Source organism: Hypomesus transpacificus, chromosome 10, assembly GCF_021917145.1.
Source record: "Hypomesus transpacificus isolate Combined female chromosome 10, fHypTra1, whole genome shotgun sequence".
Taxonomy (NCBI): Eukaryota; Metazoa; Chordata; class Actinopteri; order Osmeriformes; family Osmeridae; genus Hypomesus; species Hypomesus transpacificus.
Genome location: NC_061069.1, coordinates 2,726,687 through 2,748,836, shown reverse-complemented (window position 1 = coordinate 2,748,836; position 22,150 = coordinate 2,726,687). Strand labels below are relative to the sequence as shown.

The 22,150-nt window shown below is 47.7% G+C and overlaps 2 protein-coding genes across 2 annotated transcripts in view; both read left to right on the top strand.

Annotated features, from left to right (window-relative positions):
• egfra (epidermal growth factor receptor a (erythroblastic leukemia viral (v-erb-b) oncogene homolog, avian)) overlaps positions 1–6,958 on the top strand; it is a 29,089-nt gene extending 22,131 nt beyond the window's left edge. The window contains exons 19-28 of the mRNA XM_047027148.1: positions 259–357; positions 1,182–1,367; positions 1,496–1,651; positions 1,784–1,859; positions 2,387–2,533; positions 3,135–3,232; positions 3,343–3,510; positions 4,621–4,662; positions 4,770–4,866; positions 5,340–6,958. Coding sequence (XP_046883104.1) covers positions 259–357; positions 1,182–1,367; positions 1,496–1,651; positions 1,784–1,859; positions 2,387–2,533; positions 3,135–3,232; positions 3,343–3,510; positions 4,621–4,662; positions 4,770–4,866; positions 5,340–5,680 — 1,410 coding nt within the window. The 3' untranslated portion in view covers positions 5,681–6,958. The remainder of the gene's footprint in view (positions 1–258; positions 358–1,181; positions 1,368–1,495; positions 1,652–1,783; positions 1,860–2,386; positions 2,534–3,134; positions 3,233–3,342; positions 3,511–4,620; positions 4,663–4,769; positions 4,867–5,339) is intronic.
• A 726-nt stretch (positions 6,959–7,684) lies between these two features.
• npc1 (Niemann-Pick disease, type C1) lies at positions 7,685–20,591 on the top strand. The gene is given in 26 exon segments (XM_047028577.1): positions 7,685–7,837; positions 9,510–9,638; positions 9,805–9,911; positions 10,171–10,343; positions 10,545–10,712; positions 10,884–11,008; positions 11,010–11,134; positions 11,244–11,326; positions 11,470–11,840; positions 12,117–12,343; positions 12,719–12,819; positions 13,023–13,125; positions 13,259–13,448; positions 13,912–14,094; positions 14,216–14,330; positions 14,808–14,935; positions 15,263–15,397; positions 16,315–16,404; positions 16,590–16,780; positions 17,005–17,120; positions 17,409–17,538; positions 17,654–17,836; positions 18,192–18,423; positions 18,627–18,740; positions 18,951–19,113; positions 19,348–20,591. Coding segments are annotated over 26 exon segments (3,843 nt in total). The 5' UTR covers positions 7,685–7,759; the 3' UTR covers positions 19,431–20,591.
• The last annotated feature ends 1,559 nt before the right edge of the window (positions 20,592–22,150 follow it).

The window sequence follows — 22,150 nt, the reverse complement described above, 5'->3', positions numbered from 1 at the left end:
CCTCCCTCATCTACATCTGTAGTCAATTATTCAATGAAGTCACATTTTTATCTCACCACATCATGTACTCCAATGCACTCAGTAGGTTCCAGATCATTCCATGAAACAAAAGAAAAACTTTTTTTATTATTGACAACTTCTAGAATTCAGTGTGAATCTGTGAATCTGCGTATGCCTGTGTGTCCTCCAAAAGCATATCAGTACAGTATATGTTTGGTGTTGGGTTATCAGTTTGTTGAATAAAGCGCTGTGTCTCAGGGCCTGTGGGTCCCAGATGGAGAAGACGTGAGGATCCCTGTTGCCATCAAGGTTTTACGAGAAGGGACATCACCAAAAGCCAACAAGGAGATTCTGGATGTGAGTTTTTGATCATTAAAGTTCTGATGAGTTGCGTATTTCCGTTTTTAGAATAATTCATCCGATTATGAATATAATTGTCCATTTTAAGTGATCACATTTCGCGCACTGTACAATTACCCATTGAGCAAATGCACTCTTGATTTTTGAAATACTTTATCACTGTGTTCTGACATGATTAAGGAGCAAACTGCTTTACTGTGAACACTCAAGATTATTGCATGACACTGGTCAATTTGTGTCAGGTTTCTTCTAATTCCCAACACATGGTCTTTTATTTGAAAGTAATGACATTTCCTTTTTCAAATGGGAAATGGCTCGTGTTTCTAGAATGCAGCCCCCACCCATGTGGGTGTAGGAAATGGGATTCAAACTCTCAAATTCAAGAGTTCTTGGCATGGCAGTGGGCAGTGTTCTAGTCCAGGTTAAGGAGTTTAGCAGAGGAACAGCCAAGGAACCAGTCAGAGACAGTTAAACATAGTCCATAACGATACAGTCCAGGATTCAGAATAGATGCAGAAAGTATAGGATTTTAATGTGACGCCACAAGTGTACAGTAAATGCAAAGCAACCTTTTAAATGAAATTATTAAATGCATTACTATTTATTCCCTTTGAGGGAGAGTTAAATACATTCATATAAAGTCAACACTATAATCCCCAAACCCAGAACTGTCCATACACGTAGATATACTGTAGGTTCAAGTTGATTCGCCATTTGCAACTTACAAGTACAAACGCATGAACCTGTACTCGTACAAGTACAACATCAAAATCGATGTCCCTCTCCCTGTGTGTGTGTGTTTGTGTGTGTGTGTGTGGCAGGAGGCCTATGTGATGGCCAGTGTGGACAACCCCCATGTGTGTCGTCTGCTGGGGATATGCCTGACCTCCACGGTGCAGCTGGTCACCCAGCTGATGCCCTACGGCTGTCTGCTGGACTACGTCAGAGAGAACAAGGACAACACTGGCTCCCAGTACCTGCTCAACTGGTGTGTGCAGATTGCCAAGGTAAGGCCAATCTGCTGTATACTCAAGTAGAAAGAGCTACTTTTAGATTTTGATCTTTTAAATGTGTATGAAAAGAGGAGAATCAAGGCATCAACCGTTTGACCTTTGACCTCTCGCTGACCCCCCAGGGGATGAGCTACCTGGAGGAGCGTCACCTGGTCCACAGGGACCTGGCTGCCCGGAATGTTCTGGTGAAGACCCCCCAACACGTCAAGATCACCGACTTTGGCCTGGCCAAGCTCCTCAACGCAGATGAGAAGGAGTATCATGCAGATGGAGGGAAGGTCTGTTCAAGAATCTGTGGCTTACACTGTTATTTATAGACTTAGATATTGCTGTGTTAGATTAGTATTTGCGGTGTAACAGCAACCATCTGTGAAGGCATCTGTGCATTGATTTTGAAACTGATTCTACAGGTACCAATCAAATGGATGGCACTCGAATCCATTCTGCACAGGACATACACACACCAGAGTGATGTTTGGAGCTACGGTGAGTCAGCAAATCGATATTTGTTGTCCGGATTCCACAAAATACTGTGGAATGTGGTGTGTGAAATGAATTTGAGTGTTGTCCCGCAAATAGACTGTACTATACTTGCAAAGTATAGGTTAGATAAGGACACTGAGGCTGGCATGTGGGAGCTTAAAGAAGCCCCAGATTAAAAATACAGAGTACACACACAAACCGGGAGCCACAAAACACACACACACACACACAGTGGGCATGTCTCCAGTTCCCTTGGGCTCGATAATGCCTTCCGCTCAGCAGCAAGGCAAATACATCAGCAGCAACTCCTGACTGCAATGACAGACTTCCTCCCCTCCTCATCCCTTCAAAAACGGCTCCCGCGCTGGAGGAACCTGCCAACTCCCACTCCTGGGGAGACCAGGCCAAGTCATGTAGATGTTACTATGTCATGGAAACGATCTTCTACTCGTCCTCCACTGCGTGGCTCCTCAATTCAAACACAGTCGGTATTTCGAGTGCTGTGTCATAACTGGTTCTTCTCCACCCAGGTGTGACGGTTTGGGAGTTGATGACGTTCGGGTCCAAGCCCTATGACGGCATACCTGCCAGTGACATTGCTGGAGTGCTGGAGAAAGGGGAGAGACTGCCCCAGCCACCTATCTGCACCATCGACGTCTACATGATCATGGTCAAATGTAAGTTGGATGGATTCTTGGTTGATCTTGCCCACCTGTAATGTGGGACTAGGAATAGGATCAAGTGGTCCACGGATCTTCAATGAGGCAGGTTCCAAGAGTACAAAGGGGTCGTCCGATATAGTGGTCAAAAACAGGCAACGGTCAACGAGGAAATCTGTAGGGGAGTGGTCACGGGCAGGTCAGGGTCAGAGACAGGAGCCAATGGGAGCAGAAGGTTAATCCAACAACTCGGGGTGCGCAGGGGTACATAGAAACAGGATCAGGAACTAGAACAAGAGCACAGGTAACTCCAATGACGGGGGAGAACAAGCCGTGTAGGCCGACAGTAAGACGAGGCTTCACAAAGTGACTGTGTTGAGAGGGGATCTACATGCAGGTGGGGATTGGAACTCAAAACGGGTGATGAACCAAACAAGGGGTGCAACTTGAATTCGGAAGACGACCTCTGGGGACAAACAGGGGTTTGGGGGATGCTACACCAGTGCAGCCCACAGTTACAGGAGAGGGGTGACAGCTCGTGGAAACAGTCCATCACTACAAGTCGGTCAGTGAATCAGCAAAGAGTGAATCCTATTTTTCTTGTTGGCCTTCCCTGCAGGTTGGATGATCGACGCGGATAGCAGGCCCCGTTTCCGCGAGCTGATCGGCGAGTTCACCAAGATGGCGCGCGACCCGTCACGCTACCTCGTCATTCAGGTAATTGCGCCCACGTCGAAGGACCCATGGGCGTACGCAGCTCGTCCTCCCGTCGTCCTTGACTGCACGGGCCGTGTTCTTGTGGTCATCGAGGCGCTTGTCGTTTCCAGGGGGACGACCGGATGCACCTCCCCAGCCCCACGGACAGCCGCTTCTACCGGAGTCTGATCAGCGGCAAGGACATGGAGGACGCCGTGGATGCAGACGAGTACCTGGTGCCCCAGCACGGCTTCTTCAGCAGCCCCAGCACCTCCAGGACCCAGCTCCTCCACTCCGCGGTGGGTCGCCGTCTCCCACGCGTCCCCTCTCCCCTCACGGTTCCCCGACCCACTCGTCACCCGCTCAGCCTACAACTGTTTTTTTTTAGCACTGGAGAAATGCTTTTGAAACACCTTTTATGACAGGAAGTGGAGGAAATGACAACATTCCCAACGGGTCAAATAAATGAATGTCCTCCTATCCAGTTTTGTATGCATCTACTATATCAGCTTTTTAATGGAGCTGTGCATATCATGAGAGAGTTAAGTTACTGGCTCATTTGGTACTGGGATCCATTCACATTTTTGGATTCACATTTTTGGATGAAACCCATCAACCCTGTGCCTGACAGTTGCCTGGATGTCATGCTGGTACATGCCCTGCTGATGCCTTGACTTCTTTGCCACTGCAGTGAAATTCAGTCACAAGAAACATATGGTGGCGGTGGAAATGGAGGGAATTGAATCTTGCTCCACGTGGGTGGTTTTACCTGGTTGAACCAGGTTGACCCCTCATCCCTCAGTTTCTGGTTAACTATCACCGTGAGGACTGCCCCCCCCCCCCCCACGCCCCCCGCCCCCCGCCCTAACACACACACACACCTCACCCCCGCTTCCTCCCAGGTGTCCTATGAATAATGGCAGTGGAGAGAAGGAGAAATCCTATGCTCTATCTGTCTGTCTGTGAGGAAGCGAGAAGCCAGAGTTCTGTCTGGGCTCCATGCCTGCCTCTGAAAGCCTGGTTGCTCCAAAACCTTTCAAGTTTGATTACCTTTGCAGACTGCAGCACTTGTTAATGTTTTTTTGGGCAGAATAAGACTGCAGTTTAGGAGAAACCTGCTTATGTAATACCACTGCCAAGACACAGCCTTTTATGGTCCGGGGGATTTTACAGATGGTTGCCTATTTACCGTTCGATTCTCTCTTCAGTCTGTTGAAAATAATTGCTTTGCCTCGGCTGTTTTGTCTCCATTTTGGCCCCTCTTCCATGCATATCTCTGAAGTTGATAGCCAATTTAACACTGACCTGTCATTCAGGTACAATAATACACATCTGTGTTTTTTCTGCAACAAAGATCTTATTGGATGTGATTATTGTTGGTCTTGACACATTTTGAACATGTGTTGCAGAGCCTGAACAGCAGTATTGGAACGTACCAAAGCAGGAACGGGGTAAGTCAAAGATGTTTAGACAAACAATCACAAACACACTCTCTCTTCAGTGTCTCTCCTGCATAAACACAACAGTACCTTGGATAACATGATCTGCTCTTTTGTAGAATGGGTTGTTCCACGTCAGAGACGGCAGCATGGTTCTTCGCTATATCCCTGATCCCACGGACAGGTTTTTAAACCAGGCCTTCCAACCAGCCCCAGGCAAGTATTAACAACCTCAACCCCTGATGACCACTCACGGTGTTGTGAGATTGTCTAGAGTACCATTATTTGTATCTTGAGCACTCTCTTTCATTTGCGTGGTGGAGAAAAGAGCCATCTACTGGACATTGACAGTAGTGCATCATTGTCATCAGTATATTGGACTACATTTATGTACAGTCGGTCTGCTGGCTACCTGCATTTTAGATAAAATAGCTGTATTATCCCAAAGGAAACTAGATTAGGCAAATATGTAGAGGAAGGTACCTGCTGTATAAGATTAAATAAGTAACTAAAGACAATACAGCAATCAGCCCCCAACAAACACAAGCCTGTATTGTACAAAAAGCATAAGGTTACAAAATACAACATCACACACAGTGTTTTTCCCTGACCCTAACTGGTGTTTAGGGCTTGACTCAACTGTTGGTGCCCTTGCTCTCTCTCCTGACTCCAATACTTCCCTCCCACAGACTACATGAACCAAAATGGGGTGTCAGATATGCTGAACCCAGTGTATCAGCACCCTGGCCCCCCTCGTGGCCTCCTCTCCACCATCTCCTCGGACGACACAGAGACAGAATACCTGAACTGCTTTAAGAACGGATCGGATGGGCCAGAGTACCTGAACGAGCTCCAGCCTGTGTTCCTGGCCCCCACCTCTAACAGCTCTGTACACAAAGTTCAGACGATCCAGCCTCAGAACAGTATGGATAACCCAGACTACCAGCAGGACTTTACCCCCACCTTCAAGACCCACGCCAACGGTCACATCCCAGCTGCAGAGAACGCAGAGTACTTGGGCCCGAACTGATGGCTCCTCTCAGAAACTACAACTCCCAGAGGGGTGGGAAAGCGTCATAGAGGCATGCTCTCCATATTGTTTGGATAGGGCAGAATGTGTTAGTTTGGAGGGGCTTGTGGTATTGTGAACAGCTCTGTTGTGTTATACAGTATACTGGATTATCCCTGCCTGAAGGTCTCTAGTGAGCCGTGCAGCTTTCAATTTCATTCACATGTTGTAAGTTGTGTACTGTCAAACTCTCATTTCAAAGCCTTTTATCAAACCTATATGGACAGACTGTCAAATTTGGATGAATGGTTGAATTCTTGGTTGGAACTGTATGTGTTTGGAGGACTGAAGCTACTTATTTGAATTAGGTTTACCATATACTGTACAGCACAATACTTTCAGATTGCCCGCTTTCAGAAATGGTTAATCAGTCACGATGTAGCACAGAATGCTGTGATGTGAATATGTTAGTTGAGACACTATTACCAGACAAGATGGTGCAATGAAAGTCAGACTTTCTGTTGTAAGTGATGAATGTGGCAGCTTACCCAACCACACAGTCATGGTACATGTAGAAATGACATATGTGACTGGAAAACATTGGTCAGTGGTGGAAGTGTGTTGCTCCTGCATTACAGGCAGATGTTTGGACTTTACGGGACTTGAGACCCTGAACATTGCAACTACATGTGAATGAGTGGTGTCTACAGAAAGCCACATAGTCTAACGCAGGCTGGGCTGGTCCATTTAGTTTGGTGAAGCAGGAGCTTTAGAGAAATGACAGAACTGATCCAGAGACAAGGTCTAGTGAGCCTATCGTGGCCCTGCTGAGGGTTCCAAAGCCCATATTATGATGCCCAGATGAGACGCATTGGCCCAGAGAAATAGCATCACTATTAGGACACCTCTGTGTATGTCAGATTCTAAAATGTCTATGGTCTGGATGCTTGTTGCCATTTTGTACAGTCTTAAGTACTGACTCAACTTCTATTGATCAGCTCAGTGCTTTGAAGTCATGTACTCTTGCAGGGACAGGACATTTAAATATGAATCTTTTTCCTAGTTTTAAAGGAACATAGTTGCTATTTGTGAGCCTACAGTACCATTGCAGATGTGACACAGGTACATAACATGTGTGTGATAATACTGTGTACTATATATATTCAAATGGACACTTTGAACTTATTCTATCATTCCTTCTCTAGAACAGTCTTGCCACTTTATACATCAATATGCACTTCTTGAATTGTAATGATTTCATTTTTTGGTGGAAAGGAATAAAAGCTCTTTTTTTATTGAGCTGTCTCTTGTGTTTAAATATTTACAATGGGTCATGCAGTTATACAATGTCGATTTCTGGAATTTAGGACAATAGGGTACATGAATAATCATTCAAATGGATGGGAAAATAACAGAAGTCAGTAGAATAACCAGTTAAGAGGCTGGTGTTGGCTTTGGAAGTCCCTATGAAAGATTAAGCTAGAGAACTAATTTGAAAATGTAAACAAGGCATTCCAAGACAGATGGACAAACAAACAAACATAAATAAATCATGTAATGACACTAGTTGATTTATCTGTCCAGTAAAGGCTGGACTTGCCAGTCATCAATATAATCAGCTCAATCCTTAGGGACAGGTTAGATGCATTGAGACACACATGTCCACATATGTAATGTACATACTATCAGACATTGATTCCTTTTGTAGATTAATATCGACCCTATATATACTGGGTCTAATGAAAAAGATGTACTCATAAGGCTAATAAATGAATGAAAAACCTTTCCAAAAATAATTCGCATTTAAACAGTTATTGTTTGTCAAGATCTTAAACTGTCAAACGTCTAAGAAATGTATTTTATTCCCATCTAAAGTTGGCTGAAAATATATATTTTAGTAGACATATTTGTCTTTATTTTGCATATTTATATTAAACATATACATAATTTATGTTACAATTACTGATGTCCAATAGGTGGCAGCAGACACACTAAAAAGTTCATTTGTTTTCGTGAAGAAGAGAAAGGCAATAACAGGAAATGTTTTATGCGGTGTCGCAACGTCACTGAACTGTCAGTGTAGGTATTTTGAAAAGAGGGATGGGACCCTTATCACAGAGAACACATTTTTCTTTGTTTTTCCTGTTGATAATTATAATAGAGGGGCAATATCAATGGGTAAGTGAATATCACTAATGAAACGATAAATAAATGTGTTGGCTAACCCATTTGCTAGCTAGCTAGCTAGCACTGTAGTTAGATGTTAGCTTGCTATCAAGTTTAGAGCTACCGCTCAGAGCACTGTGTTGTTATGATAAACTTTATGTTAGAGCCCCGTAACGCGCAACAAGGAGGGAAGAGTATGTTCAATGTCAAATTTGGACGAAATGCTGGGTAAATAGATCATGATATAACGACGCTTAGTTTTAATCATGTGATGTGAGCTCTGTCTGAGATTGCAAACTAAGCAAATCAGGCTAGCTGGCAAGCGGCAGCAAATGAGGCACACTCATCATCCTGCTAAAACCTCCATGTCAAGTTAGACAACGCTAAACAACTCTATAACCATCAACTTGTAGGTTTCTATGATACTAGCTAGTAGTATAATTGAAAGTGTCACGTCATTGTTACCCAATTTATAAGTCGACGGTTACATAATAGTTGAAAATGCATTGTGGTCCACATCTTATCAAATGTCAAAGTATTTAATACTGTACAGTAGACATCATGACTGGTTAGAACAGCTAGTCTACTGGTTATTCCAACTGTCCCTAGCTTTTCCATCAGTTCAGAGTTGAAGTTTTTCCTTAAATCGCTTCCTCGCGTGACACAGGCAACTGTAATAAAGGAAATTGAATACTACTGAGGAGTACTGTAGCCAGTGAATGTCCCGCCGTCTCTTTACACAGGTTATCTAATGACATAAGTGAGCTTAAGGTTTTGTGATTCTCCGAAGCAGCTTACTCATCAAGCATATGGTGGGGGAGGATGGACACTTGTAGACCGCAGCGTTAAACTGTGACAAACTGAATTTGGATGCCACAAGACGTCTTGTGGCATCCAATTCATAATCCATTTCATAATCGTACAATTACTGTGTATTTGTCACTGAACATTTGAGTGGATACAGGTTCTCGAACACCCCAGTTTGTAGACGCAGTCTAAAGTTTCCCACAAAGTTTGATATTTTAGCCAGAGTGCTTCTGTAATTCAGCAACAAGCAGAGAAGGATGAAACAGTTTGTAGAATCAAACTCCTTTCAGGAGGAAAAAAAAGTGTGCAAATGTCTAAATTGGATTTGTACCTTTTTTTCCTCGAGGACCTCAACATGAATCATGAACATGATTTAGAGGAAGTGAAAGTTTATTCTTAGACAGAACTCAAGGCCCCTTGGGACGCATATCTAACTTTTTTGGTGTCACAAATAGCAGCCTGAAAACCACCTGGCCTTTTAAAGCAGGCTAACCAAAATCATGAGTGTATCAATTTCTGATTGTCTCCAGAAACCTGAGACTAAACATTGTGAAATGTCTCCAGAAACCTGAGAATAAACATTGTAAAATGTGTAGCCTATCTTTCCAGGACATTTCCTCAGTAGTAGCACTGGTTTTGACTACAGTATCTTGGCTAACAATAAGCACAAACCCAGGTACACCTTAAGGTGGCTAAGAGGGTAATTAAGATTTGATTGATTTGATAGCTTGGTGTTTGAATGTAATGAGACCTAATGTTAGTTTTCACCTGATTGTCATAATTTGTGATTTGATCAATGCCGTTCTGAAAACAACCTCAAATAGAGATTCTAGCTTTCACAACGAGTGGTCCTACTGTTCTGCTGTCTCCCTCTTAGGTCCAAGCCCAGCACTGTGTGTGGTATGGAGAGTGTGGAGAGTCCGCCAAGGTCCAGGGGAAGAAATACAACTGCAACTACACTGGCCCGCCGATACCACTCCCACAAGAGGATGAGGAACTGCTCAATGTAAGCTCACCAACAACGAGGAAGGCATATATCTGCCATCTCCTTTGTAGCGGGGGCCTTTTTCTTGAAGTTTGATCCTATTTGTTCGCTTGGCGACATTGTCTTCCACCTTTCACCATAAAGTCAAGGAAAGCTCTAAGTGGTTGTCCTGTTTGGGGGCGTGTAGGAGCTGTGTCCAGGGTATAACTATGGGAACCGGAGTCTGTGCTGCGATGGCCAACAACTCCGCACACTCAAAGGAAGTCTCCAGCTGCCCCTTCAGTTCCTGTCTCGGTACGAAATCATGCCTTCATGTGTCAGCGCCAACCTCAGCCTGTCTCCGTGTCTAATCAATCGTTTTCAAGTCTCTGGCCAGGTGTTTGCACTTTTTCTAATTGTACAATCTTAAGAATACATTTGACGGAATTGGCATCGTCTCAACAGCCCACTTAGCGAATGCAAATCTGTTTAACGGTTGTTTTCTGGTTTAATGGTCGACCGTTGCAATGTCATGGTGTCTTCTACGCCCCCCCTCTGTGTGAACTCTACGCAGCTGCCCGGCCTGTTTTTACAACCTGATGAACCTGTTCTGTGAACTGACGTGCAGCCCCCACCAGAGTGAGTTCATCAAGGCCATCAATATCACCCAGGACACGGACCCAGGCGCAACCAACAAGTCCAACGTGGTGGAAGTGGAGTACTACATCGCAGAGACATTCGCTAACGGTGAGGTCTGTCGGAGTTCGAGGAACTGCCACACCCCGAGCAATGTTTGGGGTCACGGTTGGCCATCTCTGAATAACCTCTGTTCTATTTGAGAAGCTGCATGGAGAGGCTCGGCAGGAAATTCAGCAGAAGTATGGTTTAGTCAGTGCTGAGGGGAAGTTGCATGCGCGGAGGTTAAAAATGTCTTTTCCATTTTTGCAGCCATGTACAACGCGTGTAAGGACGTCCAAGCCCCGTCGAGCAACGTGAAGGCTCTCTCACTGCTGTGCGGCAAGGACGCCAGTGAATGCACCCCCACCAACTGGATCCAGTATATGTTTGACACCAGCAATGGCCAGAGCCCCTTCTCCATCGACCCCATCTTCTCAGGTAAAACAAGTCGACAACACGGCCTATGTGAATAGGAAAGCAAAAAGCACAAGTACGTCTTTCAGGTGAAAATCTGTATGTACTGTGTGTCTTCCTTAAAACAACAACAACAAACAGCTTTGTTTGGGGAGTATAGGCTTAACCAGCACCCCTCTCCCACTGACTCTGCAGATGTGCCCGTGTCCAACATGACGCCCATGAACAACGCCACGTTCGACTGCGCCCAGGTCCTGGACGACGGCTCGGGTCCCTGCGCCTGCCAGGACTGCAGCGCCGTCTGTGGCCCCACGCCCGTCCCCCCCCTCCCTCCCCCCGCCCTGGACCATCCTGGGCATGGACGCCATGGTGGTCATCATGTGGGTCTCCTACATGGCCTTCCTCCTGCTCTTTGCCGGGGCGGCGGTCGGCGCCTGGGGCTACAGGTGAGGAAGGGGCTCGAAGGCTCGCGGCGGCCACCGGGATTCAACTGGGAGTCGTGGAGGTTTGAGTTTGCTGTTCTAACCATGGCTCATCTGGCTTTTATTGGTTCAGGAAAAGGACAGTCCTGTCAGAGTATGGGCCCATATTGGACAGCAACAACCCTCTCTCCCTGAACAACGAAAGCATAGACCAAGGTACCCCCCCTCCCCCCCACCCGCTTAGCAACGAAGCCTTTAAAACTTTCAACGGTGTACCCCGAACCGGTCGACGCAGCGCCCCTGACCCCCCCCCCCCCCCCCCCCCCCTTCAATGTTCCCTTTCCTCTTCGCCGTTTCAGTCGACGCGTCGTGCGGCGAGACGCTGGGCGAGCGCTTTGAGAACGCGCTGCGCCTCCTCTTCGCCCGCTGGGGCTCCTTCTGCGTGCGGCAGCCCCTCCTGGTGGTGCTGAGCAGCCTGGTCCTAGTGTCCGCCTGCTCGGGGGGCCTGGCCTTCATGCGCATCACCACGGACCCCGTGGAGCTGTGGTCCTCTCCCAGCAGCCAGGCACGCCAGGAGAAGGAGTACTTCGACAGCCACTTTGGCCCTTTCTTCCGGGCAGAGCAGATCATCGTCACCACCGGCGTCAACGCCACCTTTCTGTACGAGCCCTACTACCCGGGGTTGGCTGTCCCCTTCCAATCCATCCTGGATATTAATATCCTCCACCAGGTGAGGCAGACGCCCGCCCCAGCGGGGTTGGTGGGGTTTGTAGTTTCAAAAAAAAAAAATCTGTTCTGAGTCATCTTGAGAAATTGCTAAAGGCTGCAGAAGGCTTCTGTTTCGTGTTTCGCATTTTGTGACCAAATGTATTAAAGAAAAACGTGCATATTGGTGCTTTAAGAAGTCAAGATTTGAGGTGTTAATTAGGTCACGAACAAGGATGCCCTGTGACATTTCTGCTGCAGTCCCAGCTGACTGTGACACCCTCTCCCCTTGTCCGCTCAGGTGTTGGACCTGCAGCTGGCCATCGAAGGGCTGGTGGCGTACTACGAGGAGGAGAAGGTGACGCTGAAGGACATCTGCCTGGCCCCCCTGGCCCCCTACAACAACAACTGCACCATCCTCAGCGTCCTCAATTACTTCCAGAACAGTCACACGCAGCTGGACCGCCTCATCACTGATGGCTTCTGGACCATAGCTGACTTCCACACCCACTTCCTCTACTGTGTCAGGTGCCTCTGCTAAGTCCCGCTGCACTCCAGTGCACCTGCTGGCCAGGAAATGGCCTGGCTAAATGCAGACCAGTCTCTCGTTTCCTCTAACCAGTTTTTTTTTTTTCTTTTCTTGAGGTGTTGAGAATAGGGAAATTCTGCTGAGCATTTCACAATTTTCTCTCTCTCTCTGTCTCTCTCTCTGTCTGTCTCTCTCTCTGTCTCTCTCTCTGTCTCTCTCTCTGTCTCTCTCTCTGTCTCTCTCTCTGTCTGTTTGTCTTGTCTCTAACTACAAAAGGAAGCTCAGGCATCGATGCCACGTCTTGTGTGTGAGATATCTGCCGGTGACACTGTGATGTGACAGTTTGCTGATTGTTGTCCCTGTCTCCTCACCAGTGCTCCAGCCTCCCTGAACGACACCAGTGCCCTCCACGACCCCTGCATGGGCACCTTCGGAGGGCCCATCTTCCCCTGGCTGGCGCTAGGGGGCTATGACGGTTAGTTAGTCTCCAAACCACGTCATGCCAAATGATTTGGGAAGACATTTAGTTTTGGGTTGGGGGGGGGGGGGTGGTGGTGTGAAACATGAGGTCATCGACCTCCCGTTCCTGGAGTAAACCATCGGAACTCCCTGGAACTGTGTCCGTATAATTCCCTGAGCGCGTTGCACTCACGGCACGGTTTGTTTCCGTCCCCGTAGCCACCAACTACAACAACGCCACAGCTCTAGTCATCACGCTTCCTGTCAACAACTACCACAACGACACCGTCCGGCTAGGCAAAGCCCTGGCCTGGGAGAAAGAGTGAGCTCCCGTCACCCCCACACACTGAGCAAGCACGCACCCCCCCGATCATGCACGGACACGTTCACGCACGCACAAACCACGTGTGGGGTTGCCGTACCGACCGTGCCCCTCCTGCCCCCCTCCCCCCCAGGTTCATCTCCTTCCTGAAGAGGTACGACAACCCCAACCTGACGCTCGCCTTCAACGCCGAGAGGAGCATCGAGGACGAGATCGACCGCGAGAGCGAGAGCGACCTCAGCACGGTGGCGGTCAGCTACGTCATCATGTTTGTCTACATCTCCTTGGCCCTGGGACACATCCACAGCCTGAGGAGACTGCTGGTGAGGCTGCTCGCACACACACACACACACACACACACACACTCGCTGAACCAGTCACTAGGTTACAGGACTGTGTGTCAGTCTAGCCCCGGTCCAACAATATTGGCCGAGAGTGTGAGCTATTATTCAGACGAGTTGGAGGGCTACGGCTCTTGCGGTGTGTACTTGGACAGCAGCCATTCATAGACCTGGTGGGTACCTGCTTGCCCCTAGCCATGCAAATACTTCCCTTCACATCCTTCTGTCGAGCTAGAACGCGTCTGACTTCCTCGATTGCTTCCAGGAGTTGGAACACGAGGAAGTAGCCCTCAGCATAATGAGGAACACGTGGGCTAATAAACAACATCTGACTGTTGACCTTGCGACCGTGCTCTCGGCTTGCACCGTTCCCGGTCGTCGCTTGGGAGGGAAGCCCAGACGACTCCACGGTGTTGAGCCTGTGGGTGGTGTGTGTCCTGACCAGGTGGACTCGAAGGTGTCCCTGGGCGTGGCGGGCATCCTGATCGTGCTGAGCTCCGTGGCGTGCTCGCTGGGCCTCTTCAGCTACGCCGGCGTGCCCCTCACCCTCATCGTCATCGAGGTCATCCCCTTCCTGGTGCTGGCCGTGGGGGTGGACAACATCTTCATCGTCGTGCAGACCTACCAGGTACCCCTCTCCTGCTGGCCCCGCGGCTTCGTCCACAGGCCTGCCACACACACACACACACACAGAGGTGGATATGTGTGCTGACGCTGGGCCGTCATGTTTTTTGCGCGTGGCTGTGCAGAGGGACGAGAGGATGCCCCAGGAGGAGCTGGACCAGCAGATCGGCCGTATCCTTGGAGACGTGGCTCCCAGCATGCTTCTCTCTTCCTTCTCCGAGACGGTGGCCTTCTTCCTGGGTAGGTCTCTCTCTCTCTCTCCCTCTGTCTCTATATCTCTCTCTCTCTCCCCCTCTCTCTCTCTCCCCCTCTCTCTCTCTCCCTCTCTCTCTCTCTCCATCTCTCTCTGCCTCTCTCTCTTTCCCCCTCTCTCTCCCCCCCTCTCTCTCCCCCCCTCTCTCTCTCTCTCTCTCTCTCTCTCTCTCTCTCTCTCTCTCTCTCTCTCTGTCTCTCTCTGCTTCTCTCTGTCTCTCTCTCCCCCTCTCTCTGCTTCTGTCTCTCTCTCTGCCTCTCTCTGCTTCTGTCTCTCTCTCTGCCTCCCTCTCTCTGCTTCTGTCTCGCTCTCTGTCTCTCTCTCTCTGCTTCTGTCTCTCTCTCTGCGTCTCTCTGCCTCTCTTGCTCCACTCCACACCCAGGGTCTAACGGGTACGGGTTGAGGTGGTGACTGGGTGCTCGTGGTGTTCAGAGCGCTGACGGGGCGTGTCCCCCTCCCCACAGGAGCCCTGTCCACCATGCCGGCGGTGAGGACCTTCTCCCTGTTCGCCGGCCTGGCCGTCTTCATCGACTTCCTGCTCCAGATCAGCTGCTTCGTCAGCCTGCTGGGCCTGGACGCCAGGAGGCAGGCGGTGAGGAGGGGGCGGGGCTGGGGGTGGGGGCTGGGGTCCCTGATGGAGATGGAGGGTGTGTGAGGGGCTAAGTGGGCGGGGTAGGGGTGAGGGATGAGAGTGAGATTCGGGGAAAGGGAGGGGGGGGGAGCAGAGGGGGAGGTGGGCAGGGCGACGGCACGCATGCAACCAGCCCTGTAACCCACCCCCCCTGCTGCTAGTGTCAGTAGACACACCGGACATGGAGTTTGGGGAAGTGGTCCGAACGGCAGCCCTCGTCTCCTTCCTATAGAACTGTATACGTGCCGTCACGCTCTGCTGTTTGAACACGTTCTGCTGTGTCTGCAGGGGAACCGTCTGGACATCCTGTGCTGCGTGAAGCTTCCGGAAGGACAGGAGGAGAAGACCGACGGATTCCTCTACCGCTTCTTCAAGAAGGTCTACGCCCCCTTCCTCATGAAGGAGTGGGTCAGGCCTATTGTGGTGAGCGCCGCACATGCATGCCTATACTACAGCCACTGTTGGGGGGGTAACACGTTACATCATGTTATTACTTAAGTGAGTCACACAGTCATATAACGCGTTACTTTTTGACATTGAGTTATTAGTTACTTATTTCGTTGCTTGCGTTACTTGTCCAAGTTACTGCGTGAATTCAACGAAGGACTTAAATAGCCTAATACAGATTGTTGCAAGCTTGAGAAAAATCCACTTTAAACCATAGGAGAGATGACGTCCCGTTTCCACAACTCGCTACTAAAAGTAATTGTAAAAGTAACATAATAAATAATATTACTTTGTACAGAAAGTAATAATGTAACTTAGTCACACTACTCTTACTGAACAGTAATAAGTAATAACTAATATATGACTTTTGAGTAACTTCCCCCAACGCTGACTACAACACTGATTAGCTCATTGGGTCAACTTCCCTTGTCCTGGATTGGGCAGCATTTAAAATTCCGCAAATTTGATATTAAAGTCCCTGTAAAGCAGAACTGAAAATGAGTTTGAAGTTCATCACACCACAGAAGAATGTGTTGTTAACTAGCCTACCCTTTCAAATTCGAAAAAAAAAAAAAAACACTTGACAAGTATGTTAAATTGGGATGTAGATAGTTTGGGTTCTGTCCTGCCTAAACTAAACCTGAGCTGAAAACAGGATGAGAAACTGTTCAACGGTCTAACTCCACATTTCACTGCAACAAAGTTTTAGAGCTTTGCACATGCTTTCAGCAACTCATTTCACACGTATATAATGTACTGAGAAGCAAATCATGGAATTGGCTTTACAGCATCTTTAAGGTTTTTCCTCTGGTGTTTTACAAAAACCTCAGCTAGCATTATTAAAATGTCAAACCCTGATTTGCTGCATTAAACATGTCATGTAACTCCTCCAGGTTGCAGTGTTTGTGGGCATGCTCTCCTTCAGTGTTGCTGTCATCAACAAGGTGGAGATCGGCCTGGACCAGAAACTCTCCATGCCTGATGTGAGTTCCTCTTCTCACAAACAAACAAATGAAACAAACACAGCTTTGAAAGGGATCGTGCTTCCTTCATAACCCCCTTCCAACATCTCGCATGACGTCTTACCCTGGAACGCCCTAGAACTGGGATTCATGACATCCTAACTCCTCGCCCCCCCCCCCCCCCCCTGCCTCCTACCTCTGCCCAGGACTCGTACGTGCTGCAGTACTTTAAGAACATGAGTGAGTACCTGCACACGGGCCCTCCTGTGTACTTTGTGGTGGAGGAGGGCCACGACTACATGAGCCTGGCCGGCCAGAACGCCGTGTGTGGAGGGGTGGGCTGCAACAATGACTCCCTGGTCCAGCAGGTCTACACCGCCTCGCTCATCAGCAACTAGTGAGTGCACGCACACACACAATGTCGTTTCACCTTTGGACCCAGTGTTGCAACACCCACAAACTTCCAAAATGGGTCAGATTAGGTCAAGTGGTTATCGGTTTTCTGTGATAGTCAACTGAACGTTTCCAAGTTCTAATCCCTAAATAATATCCCTAACTTCTGACAAGTGTGTGTGTGTGTATATATAAGTCCTTAACAGACGATAACCTCTCTTCTCCCAGCACGACCATTGGTTTCAACCCGTCCTCGTGGCTGGATGACTACTTTGACTGGGTCAAGCCCCAGTCTACCTGCTGCAGATATTTCAACTCCTCGGGGGCCTTCTGCAATGCCTCAGGTAAACCATTACCCACAGAGTCAACACAGCCGCTGGGCCGTCCTCACGCCTCGCACACAAACCAGCACACCCTCACAGCTGACATTGATCATAACGCCCAAGAATTAGGCTCCAGTAGGCCGTGAGTGAAGACGTTTCTGAGGTTTGAGTGAGCAAAAGCTTGCGCAAAGCTTTTGAGATGATTCAAACTGTCAGCGCCCGAAATAGAACATGTGGTTTTGGCGACGGAGAAACGCGAAGCAGGTTGTTGATGTTTCCAGTAAACACGTCTGGTGTTCTCCTCGTCAGTGGCGGATCCGTCGTGTGTGCACTGCCGCCCCATGACTCCCGCTGGGAAGATGAGGCCCACTGGAGGAGACTTCATGAGGTTCCTCCCCATGTTCCTGTCAGACAACCCCAACGTCAAGTGTGGAAAAGGGTAACTCTTCCTCCCGAGACGAGGTTGCACGCGTTTTGAACACTTTTTTTCTAGAATCTTCCCCCTCCTGGGAAGTCGATAGGAAGTGGACATGTAAGATGGCCGTGTTTTTCAGAGGCCACGCAGCTTACAGCACGGCGTTGGACCTACTGGGGAACGAGTCTGTGGGGGCGACTTACTTCATGACCTACCACACCATCCTGAAGGACTCCCCAGACTTCATAGATGCCTTGAAGATGGCTCGGGATCTGGCCCAGAACATCACCACGTCCATGGGCCACAAGGTCTTCCCCTACAGGTGAACGAAACGACCACCATACACTGTTCTCTGGTTGGAGTTTGACTCTGAGTGGGGGGGAAACTGTAAAAAGCCATACTTGTTTATGTGGGTCAATTGGCATGATTTATAGTTGCTTTGCTTGCAACCAGCTGAACTCAAAGTTCGTTGGAGTTGTTCCTCAAAATACAATAAAAGGTGGAAAGGTGAGTCATAGATAAGCATGCATGTGTCATAAATGCAGTTTGTTTTTCTTCTCCTGAGGGTGTGGTGTCCTTTAAGTTAACCTACACACAGCGTATATTCCGACGAGGGGGGGCACTGACTCTCTCTCTCTCTCTGTCTCTATGTCTCTCTCTCCTCATGGGTTCTGTAGCGTGTTCTACGTGTTCTACGAGCAGTACCTGACCATCGCCTACGACACGGCGCTCAACCTGGGCGTGTCGCTGGGGGCCATCTTCGTGGTGTCGGCCGTGCTGCTGGGCTTGGAGCTGTGGTCGGCCGCGCTGGTCAGCCTCACCATCGCCATGATCCTGGTCAACATGTTTGGGGTCATGTGGCTGTGGAGCATCAGCCTGAACGCCGTGTCACTCGTCAACCTGGTTATGGTGAGCAGAGAAACCTGCTAGAACCGGCATATATATCAGTTTTTTTTAATATATATATGTGTATAATACATATATGTATATAAAAAAACTGACAGAAATACAGCTTTATATACTAGCTAGTTCATATTGAAGGCCTGTACAAGCCCTAAACGTCCGAGTAGAGGAGCAGCAACACATGATCTGCTCCCTGTGTCGTGTGCCAGACTGTGGGGATCTCGGTGGAGTTCTGCAGCCACATCGTGCGAGCCTTCTCCGTCAGCGTGAGGACCAGCCGGGTGGAGCGGGCTGAGGAGGCGCTGGCCAACATGGGCAGCTCGGTACGTCCCCCGCCCTCACCCCACCCCAGGGCTCCTCCTGGGGCATGTCTGGGGGGATAAAACCACCCGCGGCAGATGATTCAATACTACTGAACAACGGGTGGTCCACGTTTTAGATAGACGTGCGTTGTGGTTGTAAAGAGGAGTACATCTGAATAGTGGAAGGTCTTGTCTGTCGGGGAGTCATGGGCGGTGTGCTGTCGTTTCCAGGTGTTCAGTGGGATCACCTTGACCAAGTTTGGGGGCATCCTGATCCTGGCCCTGTCCAAGTCCCAGATCTTCCAGATCTTCTACTTCCGCATGTACCTGGCCATGGTGCTGCTGGGAGCCACCCATGGCCTCATCTTCCTCCCCGTCCTGCTCAGCTACGCAGGTCACACACACACACACACACTTCCTGTCCACTCTGTCACATGGTACCACCTACCCATTGACGTTAACGACTAATAAATTTAGAATCTATAGAACGACTTCATTGAGTTTTGAAGGAAGTATTTACATGAAAGTGGATTATTTATTTATAAATAAATGTTCAATTATGCCCACCTAGCAATCAAACTTGTAATGAGGGGTTAATCATTCTTTACCCTTTCCGTCCTCCTGCAAGGCCCCTCAGTGAACAAGGCCAAGGTTTTCGCCGCCAGCCAGCGCTTTGCCGGGACGGAGCGTGAGCGCCTGCTCAACTTCTAGAGGCTTGGAGTCTGGTGCAAGCAGGACTGTTGATGAACCAGCAGGACTGTTGATGAACCAGCAGGACTGTTGATGAACCAGTGCACAGGGAGTGACAAGCCGTCTCTGTAATTACTGACACACTCACCACTGCTGTGCAGGGACGCTACTCAGGAACACAGCAGGCTGCGCCAAAGGCCTTGTCCAACCCTTCCTCCTAGAAATATACAAATATTCGTGTTTTTTTGTGTTGGATTCTTCTTTTTTACTGCCTTGCAGGGCCATTCTGTCAGTGTGTAATTCAGGAGCTCCCCCTAGGGGACAGTGTGAGTATTGCATAGCTTTCCCCTAGCAACACAGGAAGTGATGTGCTTATGGAGTGTAGGAGAACATCATTCAGAACCCCCGGCTACACACGTGGCCTGTCAGTTCTATATGCTATTAGTTGTTTTGTGTTGGGATTCTTATAAGGGTAACCATTTAAAAAAAGTTAATGTTTGTCTTTGTATTGCATTAACTGGAATGTGTAGAGATGATGATATATGCAAAGGATTCTCCTTCCTCAAAATGACACTTTTTGTACAACAATTTGATATTCTAAAATAATCAGTGATGTATACAAAGTACTGAAGACACTGTAATATAACTAATATTCAGCAAATAATGTTAAAGACAATGAGCTTTGGGGGGGGGGGGGAGTAATTAACAGTTACTGAAGTGAGCATTTCACTGATAGTATTACGACAGCTTTATGTGAAGAGATTATTGTGTGACAATGTAACCCAGAGCTCATTTGTATGACCTGAGGAGTCTAGGGGCAGCAGCATTCCTATTGTTGCATACTTTACACTTGACTTGAGTTTATTCATTGTGCAGTCATGAATTTGGTTACAAATGATGAACAAATATCTGTGGGACCTCAATGTTACTTTGTACTAAGGTTGAGCCTAGTTTATGAAGTCATAGTTACATGACTCTTGATGAAACTAATACGTAAAGCTTTGTTGACATTTCTGTGCATTGAAGCTACATAGAAGCACAATGTTGTGAAGTAGAAAACCAAGCCTTAGAAAAACGTTGGATCATTTTAACATGTGGAACTTTGTGAGAAAACGGCTAACCTCTGGGCCACGTCGAGAGGTTTTTTCTTGTGACGTTTGAAATAAATCACCACTACTAATGTGTTCTGTGTCATAAAATTCACAGCGCTGCGAACAATTCAAAAGCTCTTGTACAGTATGAACACATGATCTCAGGCTGCAGGAATTGTGTGTGCATAAACGCAAGAACCACATGGGGGTGCCAGAGAGCATTCCCAGAGCTGTGACGATCGTGTCTGGGGCTGGTTCTTCTAACTGCGTTGGCTATGACCTACTTTCCATATCTGGAAGGTGGTGCTGGAGGAGGCTCTGCAATATGTCCACACTGCAGGGGGCTGAACTCTTGGTCCTTTCAATATTTGTTTTGACATAAATGGGCTGTGGGTCAGCTCTACGACACTGCGCACGAAAGGATCTCTTGGCTAATTGTATCTAAGAACTTTTAAACATTAAAATGGATGCCTTTAACATACACACGCATTCTAGAATGCATTATACAGAGTAAAGATCCAAACCTAAGGTGTCCACCTCCTCACAGTCCCTAGTTGGCCTTCTGTCCAACCTTGCTGTCATAACCACCACCTCATGGTTTATTCATCCATCTCTCGGTTGGAGGGCTGCTCTCTGGATCTGATGAGTGATTCAAATATTAATATCCCTGTGTGTGTCTCTGAGGGGGACTGGAGAGGTATACTGTTATGTAAACACTAGGCTTTACCTCTCTCTGGACCTTCACCTGACCCTGCCCTCTCATGCTATATTGACTGCTGAAGCCAAACTCACTAACCAGCTCATAGCTCGCGACAGGTAACACTGCTGTGTGGCTAATGCAACTGGTCATTGTTTTAAGAAGATTATTATTTTTTTTTTTACAATGATCCGGATCTGATACCATTGTTGATCAAATCTGTCAGGTATCATCATATTAGGTGAATTCTAATACTTTTAAATGTATTTATTATAGAAGCAATGAAGCCCAACCTGACATCTCCAGTTAGTTCAATTCAAATATTAGGGAAAATGTGCATACATTATTCAATGTAATTATAATCATTGTCAAACAGTAATTACATTGCAGTGGCATGCCGTAACTAGTAAAACAACTATACCACAGTATAGAAGTTTTTTACAATGGTTTCCCAAACTTTGCATCACCTCAAATATGACTTCCCCAACTAATCATTTTCAATTCAACGCCTGTCTATATTTTATTATACCGTAGGTTCTTATCCAATATTAGGATTACACATCAGAGAAAATCCATACAAGACCTCACAACAACATGGTAGCTTGCATCCCTTCTGCTTTCCCCCCCAGTCTTGGGTTTAGCCACAGGTGCAGATTGTATTATCAGACATGCAGATGTGAATAGGAGTCACAGTAAAAATACAGCTGTCTGCCAGGTGCAAGGCCAAAGTAGTTTGGCTGTGCTCTGTCTGGACCTGGTCTCCAGGTAGGTGACCTTGGATCGTTAATTCTCAAATAAAATGTTGATTTTGTTTTGCACAAAGGTTTATAATAACATTTACAATTCTTGTTTAGCAGACACTTTTATCCAAAGCACCGTACAGTGTGTGATTTGAACCTGTGACCTCCAGATTCATACTCATGTGGTCTACTACTTAGCTATACCTACCTGCA